At 40.5% G+C, this 18261-nt stretch overlaps 1 protein-coding gene across 2 annotated transcripts in view; it reads right to left on the bottom strand.

Annotated features, from left to right (window-relative positions):
- gabrb2a (gamma-aminobutyric acid type A receptor subunit beta2a) overlaps positions 1-18261 on the bottom strand; it is a 33504-nt gene that overhangs the window by 6536 nt on the left and 8707 nt on the right. For both annotated transcript variants that reach the window (XM_039814241.1, XM_039814243.1), the window contains exons 4-5: positions 12545-12765; positions 3193-3275 (exon numbers count right to left, since the gene is read on the bottom strand). In XM_039814241.1, the coding sequence (XP_039670175.1) occupies positions 3193-3275; positions 12545-12765 (304 nt within the window). The remainder of the gene's footprint in view (positions 1-3192; positions 3276-12544; positions 12766-18261) is intronic.

The following is an 18261-nucleotide window of genomic DNA, read 5'->3' as shown; positions in this document are numbered from 1 at the left end:
GGGCTTTTTCACAGCAGACATTTTGACTTGTCATAGTAGGCTATGCACAGGTGTTACCAACAATATTATCAACAATGGCTGCATTCTACATAAACCTGCATGCAAAACACCAGGACCCTGAAACTAAAGACTGAACAGCCATTATTAATCTCACTATTTACATCTGTGTTAATTCCTACTGAGACATGTAAAAATATCTCCTGTGAAAAAGTTCATTTCACATTCACATTATTCAAAATTTCCAACAAATCCCATGAAAAAAACAAAACCCACACCATCTTCTTTACAAATTCTGAGTTACTTATCCTGTCTGTGGCACTTTCCTACTAAAGATGTAATGTTGAAATACATGCCAAAAATACACAGTGTTCTTTACAAAAAAGTTAAATGATTTCCTAAAACAGCTAGGCAGTGTAGCCTTTAGCAAATGTTACTCAAACAGGAGTAAATTCTGTATTTCTTGGGGACTATTTTCAGCTGTGGATTAATTCACATTTGGTGCTCTAGTGAGTATTTACAGCAGCAGGACGGTGTATGTGGGATTGACTCAAAGTAAGTGTTAATTCACAATAGCGTATTTACATGCATCCATGCGTTCATGCATTTAACACACACACACACACACACACACACACACACACACACACACACACACACACACACACACACACACACACACACAACCTCACTAACACTTGACCTCCATGCCAAATTGCAGCCTCCTAGGGCGAAAACTATGGCTGCCAAAGGGTGGGGAAATTTTTGTGGACCGACAGAGCGTGTATGTGTTCATGGTAATGAAGGAACATGTCCGCCAGTGCACTGCTGTGGCTCACTGATGTGTTTTAATAGTTTTTGGACAAAAATAGAGGTCTATGACACAATAATTAACTACACTTTGGCTACACTAACAATACTTGTTAGTAGAATCAATTACTTGTTTTTGGCCTTGGGATTTGTTGAAAATAAGAAAAGTATAGATTATCGACAGCCTTATTTTTTAATTGTTGCAGACATGAATACAGTACAGGCCAAAAGTTTGGACACACCTTCTCATTCAATGCGTTTCCTTTTTATTTTTATGACTATTTACATTGTAGATTCTCACTGAAGGCATCAAAACTATGAATGAACACATATGGAATTATGTACTTAACAAAAAAGTGTGAAATAACTTCTTATATTGTGTATATATATATATAATGTCTTATATTTTAGATTCTTCAAAGTAGCCACCTTTTGCTTTTTTATTAATAAGGGAAAAAATTCCACTAATTAACCCTGACAAGGCACACCTGTGAAGTGAAAACCATTGAGAGAACACCAAGGGTTTGCAAAGTTATCAAAAAAAGCAAAGGGTGGCTACTGTGAAGAATCTAAAATATAAGACATGTTTTCAGTTATTTCCCACTTTTTTGTTACGTACATAATTGTCCATATGTGTTCATTCATAGTTTTGATGCCTTCAGTGAGAATCTACAATGTAAATAGTCATGAAAATAAAGAAACACATTGAATGAGAAGGTGTGTCCAAACTTTTGGCCTGTACTGTACATCCCGTGCTTCATTACAGCTTGGAAGCATAATGTGGTTGATGCTGAAATTGAACCCCATCAGATACAGTAAGCTCTCCCTCCACGGCTGCATTATCATCATAACCGCCTTGTGAAACCCTGCATCACCCCAATCAGGTCCGAGTCCACCATGCTGCCGTTTTGATGTGCAGCCCAGTTTAGTTCTGATCAGCCATGACAGGCTGCGATCAGGAGGGTGTAGAGGAGTTTGTGAAAGGGAGGTTTTGGCACAAAGAACGATCGTAAGGGAGCATTTTATGGCGTGTACATAACTGGTCAGTCAGTTTGTAGCACACAGCATTAGTTCTGGACCATTGTCTCTGTTCGGAAAGATGTCAATGCATTACATTACTGTATTCATCGTGGGCTGTCAAGTGAGAAAGACCACGCAGTATGAGATCTACAGTAAGATATGACTATATACATATATGTGGGTGTGTATTTGCATGTGTATGTATGCACTATAGATCTTTATTGTTGGAGGGGTTGAAATCAATTATTGCTCAGTGCAGTCCGGTATGTGAGACCAGTGGTCTGAGCCACAGTAGTGAGCTGCTGATGTATCAGGGGATCTGGGGTTTTAAGACTAGTGTCTGTTAAAAATGCATCAAGTTTATCAAGGGAAGTGAGAGTTCTCTGGGCTCATTAGTCTGAATAAAATAGCATGCTCTTGCATGAAGCGATTCCAACGTTAAAACCACTGCCAGTTAATCCATATGAGAGCAGATACTGCCTGGTGATCAAAACTGGAGCTGTGTGAGTGTTTGAGTGTGTGTGTGTGTGTGTGTGTGTGTGTGTGTGTATTTTGTGCTAGGCTGCCTGTGAGAGGAGGAGGAGAAAAAAAAGATAGCATGAGTGATGGAGAGAGAGATAAAAAGGCTGGAAGAAAAAAAAGACGAGGATGAGACTGTGCAAAGAAAGGAGATGAGAAACGGAAAGAAAGAGTGATGAGGAGAAAGATGGCAAGCATAATGGGAGAGGAGTAGCGAGAGGCGGTTCTGACCCGGCGCTGTTTTTGTGCTGCTTAACGCTGCTGGCAATAGTGTGATCAAACCCGGAAAGACTGAGCCCTACACCACATCCCAGCCCCATAATCCTTTTCTCCGGGGACGAAGATAAAACACGCAGAGGACCTCGTCTTTCCCTCTCATGTTCCTCCACGCTCCCTCCCTCCCTCGACTCGAGAACGCCAGATCACGTACAATTACAAACTCCATGTGAAATGAACTCTTTGTACTGTAGAAACATGGAGGCAGTTTCGGGAGGAAGCTACACATTAACATCCACTATCAGCACACTCCTGAAACACTGGACCTAATCAGTCTCCTCCATGCCTTGGGAAGCCACTGCAGCTGGAGTTGAATTAATTAGGCTGGATGTTATCAGTCAGTGAGCCATTAGTGATGTTCCTCTTCTCGATGTGTATCTCTTGGTATCTCATCAGCCTTTCTCAGCATTTTACATGCAGTCTTATCAACCTTCCTTCTACCTTGCTGCCACCGGGCCCGGCAGACAGTTTTCAAACCAGATTTCAGAGCTGCATGTGTACGTGGGAACTGTTTAATTCTACGTCTACGTGTCGGCGTGAGAGCTGGTTGTCAGGGACAACGGTACTTACAGCTTTCAATCTCCAGGGTGCAGTTTTGCTCATCTAGAGGGTAGCGGCGCAGGTCCATCATGCAGGCTGCGGTTGTGGTGATCCTACACACAGAGTGGGACGGAAAATATAGGATTCATCAAAGAGGCAGCCAGGTTCATTTGACCTTCAACACAGAGTACGATGAACACGTCAAAGCAGGATGATGATAAATCTGTATAACTGAGGAGCACCTGATATAGAACCATTCCTCCAAAAAAACAACAGGTCCAAAGGGAAAATGTTATCAAATAGGTGAACCAAGATTAAAGGTGGAATCTGTAATTCTGGAGAGAGATTGTTGATATTTGAACTCAACAAATACACCCCTCCCTTCATAATATTAGCATGTGCCAGATTTACAATCCCTCTCGCTCGCGCTGCCTTTCTCTCAAGCATCCATGCCCTGTCCCCCTCCTGACCTGTGCACGAGCACGACTGGAATAGTGTTGTGTGGCTCGGTCCGAGCCACGTAGGTTGTTTCCCATTTACAGAGCCGGGGTTGTGTATATTATTTTCAGCACACACAGAACGGACAGCTGGCGGAGCGTAAGGTGATTTTCGCTGAATCTGACAAACAGTGTATTGGATTACAATCGCAGACTTCACCCTTAACTCAAAATGAAATGCATTCCAAATCATTTCCACAATCAGCGGGTGAATCCACTGGTCTAGCTGGGCGGTAGGTTGGCTCTGTCTGCCCTTTTAGAATGTATTTCCTGTTTTAAGGGTCCTTTAAAGAAACCTCCTGCTGACTAAGTCACAGTGCTTCTCTATCCACCATTTCCACCCTGGTATGTTTTAACCCTTCTGACCCTGGTGCTTGCCTACGAAGCAACAAAAACGGTCCTGTTCTCTCAGCCCAGTGCAAAAGAGAGCAAACTGCTCTCACTGGACCACCCTGTATAAATAAAGGTTGAATGAATAAATTACTTATTTTTGTAGCAATGGATTTACAAAATTAAAACTTTTTTCCTTCATCAGATGTCCACCGACATCCTGGACTAGGATTGGGCATCGAGAACCGATTCCTACTTGGAATCATTTCAAAATTACGATTCCAGTGGAATCGTTTCTTTATTGGAATCGTTTGGAGGATTTGGTGTAAAATCTGATCATGGGTTCCAAATTTAACATGCGTAAGTTTTGGTTTCCGTAGCGGCCTTGTAGTGTGGCTTTATTTTATGTTGAAAAAGCCCGGTCAAACTGCAACCCACCATTGAATCAAAAATGTTCTCTTATTTGTGAAATAAGCATGTGACCCGTTTCAACTCTACCCCTCAAAGAATCGAGAATCGATCACAAGCAGAATCGAAAGGAAGAATCGGAATTGGAATCAGAATCGTTAAAATCCAAACGATGCCCATCCCTATCCTGGACTGTGACATTACATTAACATTAGCTTTCGAGTTGACAGCATTTAATAGCTCTTTAACAATTGAGCTACAGTATGTCCATAAGTTTATACTACATACTAATTAAAAGCCGGTTTTAAGTATGCACTGCGCTCACGGGAGAAGTGACAAAATGTAGTTTACACAAAACCATGCACACAATGAACATGCAGTGTGCTGTTGATGTACACTAATTGTCCCAATAATATACTATCAAAATGAGTACATACTATATACAATTAGTACTGTATGTATATGGAATTGGGACACAACACTGGTTTTATTTTAAGTAGATAAAACAAGAACAGGGTTCAACCTGTGGTCACAAAATCCTGTAATAAAAAGTCGCTGAGTTTGAGCCAGCCGCGTCCCACAGGTTCACTCAGAGCAATGCACTTCCTGTTTTACACACGACAAGTTGGCCAGAGCTGAGATGGGCTGGCACCCGGCCGTGCCAAACCCCCGAGGCTGTCTGAGAGAGACTGGACACACAGTTCAACTACAGGGACTAAATCTAGCATCCTAGGCTAGTCAGACACACACACAGACACACACAAACACACACACTGATTGATATAACATGATAGCATCATGCGACCATTAACAATAATAGCAGCCTATGGGAGAAAGTATATGTCGTGACCTTGGGTTTCCCTTGTCATAGCTGGTTACTATCATTTCATCAATTTATTGCTTTAGTGGTCCATTCATTCAGAGTTGACAATGAAAATGTGAGAGTAGTGAGTAGATTACAATTTACCCGGTCATTTTTGTCTATTTTTGAATCCTAAAGTTTAATGTTCTTAATTCGATTCCAGTGGAAGACAAAAAAATCAGCCAGCCTTATGAAATAATTATAACATCTTTCTAATACAAATCAACTTTAAATAATTGTAATTTTATTATGGGATTTGGCTTGATTCTGTCTTGTCTGAAGATGCTCAATTCTAGAAAATTATTGAAACAAGTTAGTTTGTGATGAGAACAGTTTACTGGACTGGTGGATTGTTTTCACAAAAAAAATGACTTGGTAATAAAAGGGTGATATGGATAAAATACTTATGGTACTGTATATGTAATTTTATAATGACATATATGCAGTATATACATATGCAGGTGTCTGCTTTTGCTTAATTCTGTAAATAAAATACTTTACTTCATCATATTGTTGCAAAACTCATATATAATGCCCAATATTTCCTGCTAATTGATTTTCAACATTGCCCACTGCTTATGAATAAACTGTTGTGCCATGGAGCAGAGAGATGCTGTAGCAGTTCAAAATCACAATATCTTTCCTTTCTCAACTTCACCATAACTGCACACTTAACTACACTTAAGAGTGCTTTGTCTTTAATAATTAAGAGCAAAAGTTTATTTGAGATCCGTCTACATAAGTCTTGCAGCTCCCCTGGGCCCAGCCTGGCAAGTTTAGGATTTCATTTTTTGAGATGTAGAGACGCACAGTCTTTCTCTCTCACACACTCAGGCTTTCTGTCTCGCTCCCTCTTCCTCCTTTTTCTTGCTCTCTGGGCTCTTATGTAAGAGCCAGTTAGCGGGGCCATGGTGCACTGGGGGATTAACACAGGAGTCTTATATCTGTCCTATTTTACCCCTTTTATGGCCACAAATTACTGGGATGTTGTGCTCACCAGCCAGCCACTCATCACTCACCATCATCACCACCACTAAATCATCACAGTGGCAGAGGAAGCACAAGGGAAAAGCTGAAATGAGGCCAAAATGGCAGGGGTAAAAATAACAGCCTATTTTTAGCCCACCTACATCATCAGCAGAAGTCTTGAAGCTTTTTTGTCTGAGACTCTCCATCACTGATCAAGAGCTTTTTTTTTGCATCCCATGGCCAGCTAGTATGTCCAATAGCCACGCTAATAATTAATAAACAGCTAAAAACGAGGGAGGAGGGGGGACGGATGAGGATTTCTCTGCAGGATTCCCTCCCCGTCTTCGCCTCTCCTCCTCCACCTCCTCGTCATCTCCGCAGCAGCGAGAGTCTGTCGAGGACCTCTGCAGCAGCAGCAGCAGCAGCAGCAGCAGCAGCAGCAGCAGCAGTAGCAGTGATCATGAAGAACAGGCTTGTTTGCGCTTCATCAACATCAGGGCTGGTCCATCTCTCTCATCCCAACCTGCCGGAGGAGAGGCCACGCTCTAACAGATTACGCAGATTCAAACACGCTACATTTGCACTGCGCCGGAGCTAATAGGACATGGAGCTATAAAAAAAGGCTGTTTTTTTTTTTTCTGTGTATGTTCCCTCACACTCCAGCCTATGTGTGTGTGTGTGTGTGTGTGTGTGTGTGTGTGTGTGTGTGTGTGTGTGTGTGTGTGTGTGTGTGTGTGTGTGTGGACCCCCCCTCAGGCTGCCTGTGCACCTTTATTCCAAATGACCTTGTTTACGGACACAACACAACCACCATGAATTCCCAGACAGAATATCATTTTGAGGGAGCGTCACAACAGAGGCCGAATGCAGAGAGAGATTTTTGCAAGCAGGTTACAAACCTGCGTGCCTTTAATTAAACTGGCATATTATCACATGGGCATTGTAATGAAGTTTGAAGTTGAATTAAGATGGAGAAGCTTCCTCCATTTTGGATAGAGTGCTGTGTTGAGCTGAGGAAACATGGCATACAGGATTGTCTCTCCCTGTTCAGACACAGTTGCCAAATTTAAAAAATAAAATATGTATGCAGTGGCAACAAAAAGAGTCCAGCGTGTGCCAAAGCATGCCAAATCAAAGGAGGGGTTTCTTAATTTCAAAGATCAGGCACATCCGAACACATACAACATACAAACCACCCTGCCTGATCAATAGTTTGAGAGAGAGATGGATAACTTTGAAGGTGATGCTAAGCCTGTATTGATGGTATTGACAGAAAAAAAGGCTTATTTAAATCCCTCTCTTCCACCACTCAGCAGCTTTCCTCTTGGCCATGCGATGTCATCTATTGAGCTGCAGAGTGGAACACTCCTCTCGCCCAGACAAAAGAGGACGTCAGTCTCCATAGCACAAGGATATGTCCTCTCACAAAAGGAGTTACAATATTCAGAGAGGAGAGAGAGGAAAGAGGAAAGAGGAAAGAGGGGAGGGGGAATGAGAGGGAGAATCCTAATAATTTCTCCATTTTGAATAAAGTCTGACCTTCATGTCTCTTTCTTTCTTTCTGGCTCTCCCTTTTTTCTCTCAATCCCTCTCTGTGAATTTTTAAATAAATGCATCAGGATCCATGCACTGAATGTCTTTGGTCTTTCCTCTTTTCCTGCATAAAATGAAAGTGTGAGTTTTTTTTCTTTCCATTGTGTGTGTGTGTGTATTTCTTTTCTCGCAGCCTGGGTGGTATCTGTGTTATTGGCTGAGCCTTTTCATGGGCTGGGTAATTAGATCAGACTGCCTCTCCCCGAGAGTCAAACCAAGCTCTAAAGTGACAGTTGGGAGCACTGTTGTAATTTTCTGCTCCTGCTGGTAATTGAAGACCAGGATTTGGCAGGATTGGGATGCACTATATATCCAGGGAATAAGGAGTAAACACCCTCACCCTACCCCAAAAATATCACTCGCCCATTAGCACACACCCACCCACAGACACAGATCCTACACACACCACCCACCCACCCACAGACACCGATCCTACACACACACACACACACACACACACACACACACACACACACACACACACACACACATACACACATCTAATGCTTCCTGCAAACACTCTAATCTATTGGTGTTCCCCATGCTAATTTCAGTGGGTTCAGCACAAATCCACGTTCACCTTTGAGGCCAATAATATGTTTACTTTTACCGCTTATTATGCAAGGATTTAGGCAACATTGCATCTCATAGCGTGACATATTAGTGTTTGAGGTTAAAATTAAAACAAACAAGCAATAAAATGATGCAAAATAATGTATTTGTACTAATTTGTGTTAGTACTAATTTTAAAAATATAATACCAACAGTTTGCACATTGTTATTAGACCATTAGATTACATGATTAGATGATTAGATGGTTGGATTTTGGGGTGCACAGGGTTGGACAAGAATATAGGAGTCATTATTTAGTATTTATTGTATTTTTCGGCACATATGAAAGTCTAGGCTATTGCTAAATATGCTACAGAGCATCTCTAGTCTTTGTTTGAGATAAAAGGTATACACCAGTGATTTAATATTACACCCCTATAAAGATAAAGGTATTCAAAAGACACTAATTTAAAGAAGAATGGTCAAAATTTAAGCAGCGGAGGTCGACACATCCTGACATTTATGGTGCTTTCACACCTGAGATGTGTGATCTGTTTCAACCAAACACTGGAGCGTTTTGTCGGATTGTTCGGTCCGTTTGTGGTGGTGTGAAAACTCCTTCTAAGCTCTGGTGCAGACCAATAAACCAAACTCTGGTCCGCTTGAAAACGGGGGTCTCAGTTCACTTCCAAGTGCAATAGAGTTCGATTTACTTTAGGTAAGAACGCGACCTGACCCAAATACAGAAGTGATTTAAAAAACTATTAGCCATTAACCATTTACTAGCCTGCAATTTAAATTCAAATTAAATTAAATTCAACCTTGCACACAATTTACGGACGTATATTTGATTTATATATAGGATTTAAGATATAACTTTCAAATCCATAACCTATTATGAACATACATCGCTCGTCACACATCATAATCTCTATTTCATCAGTAGGCCTCTCCTTCACTCGCTGTCTTGTCAGATGCTCATATTGTTCACCTTCTTCTAAAATATTAGAAACACTAAAGCAAAACCAGAAAACCCAAGACCGTATACATTTGGTGTTCCTGTATTATTTCTGAGACCAGGAAAATGTCGGCGCGCTTCACTTGACGGTTTCCACTATGTGACATTTGTTTACATTGTTTGGTGCGCTTGAAAAAGTGCAGAGGGAACGCTAACCGAAACCACATGAAAAATGCAACAATTTTGCAACCGAATCGCACAGAGTCTACCGAACTATAGTGAAAGCGTCCTTTAGTTGCTAATATGGGTGAAGCTCCAAAAACACTGGCTCCTACATGATGCAATTGAATACCATCTTCTATTAGACCTTTTTTTAAAGATTTATTTGGGCATTTCAGCCTTTAATGGAAAGGACAGCCAGATATGAAAGGGGAGAGAGAGGAAACATGGCTCTTTAAAACTGAGATATTTTAATGCTTTCAATAGAAGTACATGGATGGTGATAATTGTAACATAAACTGACCTTCAGCGGTTCCTTCTACTTCTACTCTATGTAACTATTACTACTAAAACTACTCTATTTTGTGCTACTTTACACTCCACTACATTTCAATGGAAAATATTGTGCTTTTGCTCAACTACTATGTATTTGACAGCTGTATTTATCGTTACTTTCCAAATGGCGATGTGATGCATTTCTATAGATAGAGTATGTAAAGTAGATTACTTTAGCGCCACATTGGCCAAACACAGCAATAAAAGGTTGCTTACATGTTTATAATTCAGTAATAACAATTCAATGATATATTGCATAATAATACTCACAGCAGGTCATACTGCAGCATGAGGAGTACTTTTTGAGAACATGTTACTGATAATGCAGGACTTCTAGTTGTAACAGAGTATTTTTACATTGTGGTATTGCTACTTTTACTTAACAAAAGGATCTGAATACTTCTTCCATCACTGTTGACCTTTATAAGGACTAAAATGAACAAGTCGCCAAACAGATAATGACATAGTCATAAACTCAGACACCCTGGCCAGTTGTGTTTTAACATACAACCTGTTTTCCCATCGAGGACTCTGAGTCTCCTCTCAGTTATCCATCCCATCCACATCCACTAAAGCCCTGCTGTTGCAACCAGCCGGCCCGTCTCTATTGGTATGTGTCAGCGTGCTCACAGCGCAAAGGCATCTGGCCGGGCTGACTCTGACAGAAGCTTGTGTCTGGACTTGCTAGCATCAAATAAAACCTGGACCAAACCCACGAACCAAATAATGGAGGAGCCGGGAGGCACCGGCACTGACAAGGACAACGTAACTGAGGTAACAATCACCTCTCTCTGCTGCACGCACACCTTTAAATTCACAACAACCCTCTCCTAGCCTCCATGCTTTTTGAGTGTTACGCAAAAAATATGTGTTTGGGCTTATATAATTGAGTCAGAGCGTTATAAATTACATTTCTCGACCGTTGAAGCAAAATGTAGCGCTGAATAATCTGGTGCAGTGCAGATACTTAAATTTTTTAAGCAGTCTTTGCGCAAGAAGGGCATCTCAGTCTAGAGAGAGAATGACTGAATGCTGCAACATCTTGAATTAGCAACAATAATCTCATCTTTTAAACACGGACACTAATCTGAGATCATTTGCACACACACACACACACACACACACACACACACACACACACACACACACACACATGAAGAGGCGACATATCAGTGGAGGCAGGAGCACAGTGATGGACGGGCTGTGCTATCCTGTGAAGTCAGTACAAATACAGATTCAGTGTTTGTATTGAACTGCTACATTATTGATTATAAGTTATCAATTATGGATGAAAGTCTCCTCAGAGGCATCACAGTCCAACACCACAAAGAGACGTCTTGTAGACGGGTTGAACCATTCTGCAAAATCAGACTCAGTTTGGCTGTTTGCAACACCCTGTTTTATTATTGATCAGAACCAATCAATTATTGATATTGATGATCATCAGGGGATGGGAAAGATTTAAACATGAACACATATACCTCATCCTATACACAGTTTAAAGGATGATTCTGCTTTATTACAAAGCTCTTTTTTTTCATAGTAGTGGCCGTCATTTCTATCAGATATGAATACATTGTGGTGAGATCTGGAAACATGGTGACAATCCAACAAAAAATTATGATCAGATACTTTACATTATGTAAACCACTGGTGTCTTATGACCATTTATTGGGACCCCACTCAGTCACAGTCTCTAGTAGCTGTAACTAAAGCATGACGGTCTCCACACATTTATAATAGTTTGAACAGTATTAGACGTCCCGCAGAGGTTCAATTCAACAGTATTTCAGAAGAAAACAGCCAAAATGTAAGATGTTAGGTTTTTTTTTGTCTGTGTATAAAAACACCGTATTGTTCTTTTAAATAGATGTTTCAAACGTTTCTGTTTGCCACTGAATTGTATTAAGTTAAATATGGGACTGTTTATTCATATATCCTGTAATAGTACTGTCATTTTAAGCTTATTTTTATCTTTCTCTTTTTTAAATCCTGTTCATGTGTCTTTTTATATTGCTGTGTGTTTCTTTTATGCCTTGTCTTAATGCATTTTTATGTCATAAGCTAAACACAAATAAACCCGCCTTGCCTTGTAGTATCCCTAGTACCCCTTGGGCGGTCCCAACCTCCACCAGGTTGGAGATCTTAAACCATTTTTGTTTTTGAGTTGAGCACACCAAAAATGTCTAATTGTCCCTGATTGCGCGGGAAAGCTGTGTGCCCTCACAACTACGATATTGGCCAGTCGCTTAACTGTGATGGATGCATACAGTTTGGGTAATTGTTTAGCCGTTTAACCTGCTGATTTGTTTTATCTACATTTGACAGCTCGTGTTTCTTGCAACCATTTATTTTTTAGCACTGTTCCATTGTAAGATTACATTCCAAGATCTCAGCTATTAACTTGGTTAGTAGAATATAATGATTACAGATAATGGCAAAACCACAAAAATAAGACCCAAGTTGTAAAAAATAAAGATCCTTTAACTGTATGTTGTGTCATGCTGAGCAGGAAATTGAAGTTTAAGTTCAAAGTTAGAGTCTATTAAAAAGGCTCAGTCAAACACAATGCATCTAATACAATCACATCACTTCATTATGCATCTTGATCAATCCACTAATATGATACGATAAGAAGGGCAGCTGTAAAAGGCTTACCTGAGTCCATAAAGCACCGTGCCATCAGGGTGGAGACGGATCATCCTGTTCTTGACGGTGACGCCGTGAACGAAGGACTTCTTGTCATTGAGGAAGTAGGTGTCGGGGACCCACAGCTGATCCGCCACTCGGTTATCCAGAGTCAGGTTGTAGGCGATCTCAGAGTAGGACAGGCGCTTGTCCCGCCACGCTTGCTGGAAGTACATCGTCAAGGTGTAGTCCTGGAGGACAGGGGTGGGGAGTCTATTTAATGAAGCTAGTGCAACACCTCAAGACAAACTCATGGTGAGAATCAATAACGCTGACGTTAATTCCACTATGGAGCCAAATAAAACACTTTCCATTAAATGGACTGACTAAATCTTTCAGGTGATACCCGTACTGTAGGAATATGTTTTCTTATCACTATCATCTCAACTTGGAAACATGTCAGGCACCAACAGCATTTCCACGCCGCACATCTGAACATGACGTGACACGGCACGTTGTACAGACTCTGCATAGTGAGAAGGTCAGCCAAAAGGTTGTTGGTGGTCTGAAAGGCCAACGCCTGTAGTAGGGGCCATGGTGGCTGGGGTTGGGGGGTTAATATTCAACTATCCTCACTTAATGCTGAGACCATAACCAGAGGGGAACTTTCTCGGCTGGCTGACTATTGTCTAACGCAAACAATATCTGCTTCCACTCAAAACAATTGACGCCACCTTCTGATTGAGATAGTACTCTGTCTAATGAAAATCTGTAGAATTCTGCAGCTGGGGGTTCATCCCTGTCTCTTTTTTTTTTGCTTGGTTTTGCTTCTAATTCTGCATAATAAACAACCAAACTACTGAGATTTAGGTGAGTTTTCCAAATGTGAAAAACCTAAATTTACACTGTATAGTTTGTTTTTACACATGCTCAAAGATGTAGCAGTAAACTCTCTCTCTTTTTTTTTTTCTCTCTCTCTCTCTCTCTCTTTTTTCTCTCTCTCTCTCTCTCTCTCTCTCTCTCTTTTCTTTGCTTCTCACTCTTGAAAAAAGACTCCCACACAGTCACAGTAAAACACAGCACTGCAGTTGGATCTGCTCTGTTGCAGTGTATTGCAGTGCAATCGATGAGTAGGAAAACAAATTAAAAAATACGGTCCATGAAATGAGGCCCTTGAGCTTTTACTCCAAGCAGCCATCATCATTACTTATCGACGTGTTTCTATGTTTTCAAGTATTTTTTTCTTCTTTTATCATCACACATTGGTGTGACACTGCAAAGCAATTGCCATTTTCGCTCCTAAACTGTTATTCATTGCGTGCAGTGTGCACGACCAAAGCACTGCGTAAAAAGGGCATCTAAAAATACATGAGCTGCTGCCATGTTGATTTTTTCAGGAGTGAAAAGTCAAGCGAGGACGGCCGCATCCTTATCCTGTTGTACAAGAGTTCCCACTGAACCCTTCTCTCACACTCACTCCCTCTCTGTCTCATTATCAGACTGTCGATCGGATATCTCTATCACCTTTGGGATCTTTAGCTGCTGCCTGCAGACTCGGTGTATATCACCCACTGAGGCAGCATCTCCTGCAATACGTTCCTGTCTTGACTGCCATCCTTCATCATATTGATGAAGGAACACAGAAACACAAGCAGCTTGAATCCTCTGAGAGGAAGAAGTTGCTAGATATAGCTAAACCTGTCTCTGACTAAATTAGAGAACTGAAGCTAATAATATTAACCGAAGCCCTGTGGTAACAAGGCTCCGGTTAATATTATTAGCTTTAGTAATAATAATATTAACCGGAGCCCTGTGGTAACAATCTTAACAACAAGAAGCAGAAATCATTTATCAATATGGTGTCACAGATATCCGCAACAATCTTTCTGTATTATTATTTTTTTTTTTTGCCTACCACTGTTTTTTAATATACTTTGTAACTGGAGTGAAACGTTTTGGTGGATATGGTAGCAAGGGAGCGCCAGGGTCTCTTTGGTGTCACACACCTTTGCATTCATAGCTCTGAATTTGTTTATTACAGTATAAATAGTGCTACATCTAATAATTGGTATATCAAATGAATATGTTCATTATTTTTTTTTATATTCATTGACGAATCTTTTAGTCTTTAAGATAACAGAACATTGGGAAATGCCAATCACAATCAAAGGTTTGTCAAAATTCCATGTTTTGTTCTTTTGTCCACCCAACAATTCAAAACCCCAAAATATTCCAATCACATTGATATAAAACAGAGAAAAGCAGAAAATCCTCACATTTGAGAAGCTGAAAAAAGAAAAATGACTTCTACGAATGATTAATTATCTAAATTGTATGATAGTAACTGACTAATGATTTAAGCACCAGAAGGATTTTTAGTTATAGCTTGTGCCCAAAATCATTTCCTTGTTCCCTCACTGAAAAGTCAAGTCGTTTATATTACTTACTACGTAATATAAGTGACGTTATGTACTTATATAGCCTAATATTGCAAATCGCAAATTTGCCTCAAGGGGCTTTACAATCTGTACAGCATACGACACCCTCTATTCCTAGACCCTCGAGTTGGATAAGGAAAAAATCTCCCGAAAAAACTCTTTCACAGGGAAATAAATGGAAGAAAGCTCAGGAAGAGCAACAGAGGAGGGATCCCTCTCCCAGGACGGACAGACACGCAACAGATGTTGTGTGTACTGAATGGACCAAAATAGCAAAACTATGGAAAATCACTCACAACTCCCAATATAAGAGACACTCAATGTTTTACACTATTAATAGCGGGCAGTAAAATTAGATTTTGGACACTTATGAGTCATTGTCATTTGTCAGGTCAATTTTCCACTCATAAAATGTGGAGCATTGCATTGTGAGATTTTTAGCAGAAAGTCAGACAGTCCTTTTTTCACTCACATTGTGGGAATTCTGGGCATGACATAGTGAATACAATTCAGAGAATATAGACACTCAAAAAAAATGGTGGAGAGTAAATATAATGCACTATATAGTAAGTAACGACTGATTTTGGACACAGCAAAGGGGTCTTTTTCACAGCAGACAATTTGATTTGTCATAGTAAGAAAAGCACAGGTGTTGCTATAAACATTAGCGATGGCTTCGTTCTTTTCAAGTGTCCCAGGAAACCATGACAGTATGACAGCATGAACAAAACCAGGACACTGAAACTGAAGCAGCTAAAATGATCCCATCCATCATTCATTTTAGTATTTACACCTGTGCTTTTCCTGCTGTGACATGTCAAAATGTCTGCTGTGAAAAAGGCCTATTGAATACAAATCCTTTCAAAATTAGTTTCTTGTTATGTCAACTGAGCTTAAACTCAAAGTGGTTGTGCATTAGTGTGTGTGTGGAACCCCGTTGTGTACGTTTGGGGGGGGGGTTTAAGAGTGTAGAGATGCACAGCACCAGCACAGAGAACACCTGGGCATGCACGCTGCCTCCTGGCTGTGCGGTAGAATGGCAGCGTAATTACGGCCTAACAGATGGTGCTGTTTACCTTTGCTCGGACATCACATGAGCTCAGAGAGGGCCACAAATTACAGCTGCCAACAGTCTCTCTCAGTACAGTCAAAGTTATTGTTAAAAGAAAATCTGCAACGTAAACTACTGTAGGCCTACTGCCGGGGAGTACTTTTTGTTCTGTGATGGGGGTAAGGGTTGTACTATTCTGGCGCTGTACCGAAACACAAAGCAGGAAAATCGTGCTGTTTTCATGCAAACAAAAGCAAATTCTGTATATCTACATGTTAATGTCTAAGCATTTTTTTCCAACAGTAGTAGTCGTTGGAGAGTCTGCTGTAGAGGATTTATATCCTGTTCCGGAAAATGTTCAACAAATTTCAATAAAAAATGAAGAAATCTGCACATGTGATATTGATATCACGCAACATTAACCAAAACTCTGCGATACATTCATTTTATGTCAATATGGTGCAGCCTTAATAGATTAGATAAAAAAATTCAAAAAACACACACACGCACACACAATCAAAGCACATTTTGACACAGAAGTCCCAATAAAAGGCCTTTAAGTTGATGAGTCTTTCTTCATTTAGCATTTTGTCTCCTGGACTAGAAATAATTTAATAAACAAGACGTTTTCATGTATTATGTGTTGAAAGCCTCGTCAGTCCACACACAAAAGATGGAGAACGAGAAGCAGGTGAGGAGGATTTTGCAGCATGCAACATCCAATAAAAGCTGCAGATGAGTGAGAGATAGACCGTCCCATGCTGGAGTGTCGGGCTCCAAAGCGACCTTCAGTCTCCTTGTCACAAGCACTCCTTAGAAACTCCATTAACATCACACAGGCAGCCCAGTGAGCATCAGTGAGGGAGACATCTTGTGGAGAGCATCAACATAAAAAAAAAAAAACTGACAGCAGTGAATATATTAGGATGATGACGATACAAACAAGGCCCGGCTAACTCAAAAAAAACATCAAGGCTGGTTGCACAGTGACAGTGTCTCACTACAGATATGTTTCTGGGCTAACAAACCCCCATTAAGAATCTGACAGAGTGACAAGGAGTACATTTGTGTTTCCCTGAGAAATCTGACAGGCTACAGTTGTTACAAGACCTCCATTACAACTACATCAGCTGTCACAACTGACATGGGAGGGAGCTGCTCATGGAACACAATACACACCGCTCTGTTAATTTCAATTATGTGTAGTAGGCCTTTCTGTTTGTTGTTGTTTATGAAAAGACATGTCCACCAATAAAGTCACTCTCATTTTCATTTGTAGTTGTAGGCCTACAAACGGAAATGACAGTAGTTCTTTCTGATTTTCTGTACCCGGTTGAAGAAAAAAAAAGCAGGATGTGCACGCTTTGTCTTCTCCCGCCCTCTATAACAACTCAAAAAACATATTGTTTTAGCAGCTTGATACATCATGACTCTTCGTGGATTTTGAACTGATGATATAGTTCAGACGTCTGCTGTAGAAAATAGAGACTCCAGTAAACGGGTTTAAAATAACTATATGTAACTTTTAAATGTTTCTGAAACTGTTTAATTTTCCATCTGATGATCATAAATGACCTGTAACAGCAAACATCTAACGGTGAAAGGAACGCTATTTTTATATAGTTTTTATCAATGACTTTGCCCAGGTCCGATTTTTCCCACAAAGTCACAAAATGATTTACGGCAGGTAGTCGGCGCTACAGTAACACATTCTAATGGGTCACAGATTTCGGTGTAACACCGGAAAAACTTGCGTTTGAATATCCAGCCAGGTAAAAGATAGCAATTGTATTTTTATTTTATTTTAGAAGTTGTAGTTAGGGCTGATACTGGGTGCAGGGCCATAACAGAAAAAAGGGAAATTAAACGAAGAACAACGAACGTTAAAAGCTAAAAGGTAGAGTGACCGATGTTAGGACAGGCTTTCTACAGATGGAGACAATAATGGGATTGTAAATTATTCAAAACCGACCCAGAATTTGCCCTCTTCCTCCGTTAGGCTAAGTTACCGTATGCAACACTTGAAATGCAGCGATGCATCGGTAACGTAGGCCTATTCTCTTATTGTAAAGGATTTTCTGTCTGTGCAAAACATTCATCGCAACTATATGACCTCCCTGTAACGCTAACTCAGTAATACAGTGGGTAATACAAGCTTTCCTCCCGTGGACATTACATTACGGCACCAGCCGGCAAGCACTAGAAAAGATCTTTATGGCAGGTGTGGTAAAAACACTACCACTTCTGTCCAAATGGGG

Source organism: Perca fluviatilis, chromosome 10, assembly GCF_010015445.1.
Source record: "Perca fluviatilis chromosome 10, GENO_Pfluv_1.0, whole genome shotgun sequence".
Taxonomy (NCBI): Eukaryota; Metazoa; Chordata; class Actinopteri; order Perciformes; family Percidae; genus Perca; species Perca fluviatilis.
The sequence above is the reverse complement of the archived record's forward strand: the minus strand, read 5'-3'. Positions and strand labels throughout refer to the sequence as shown.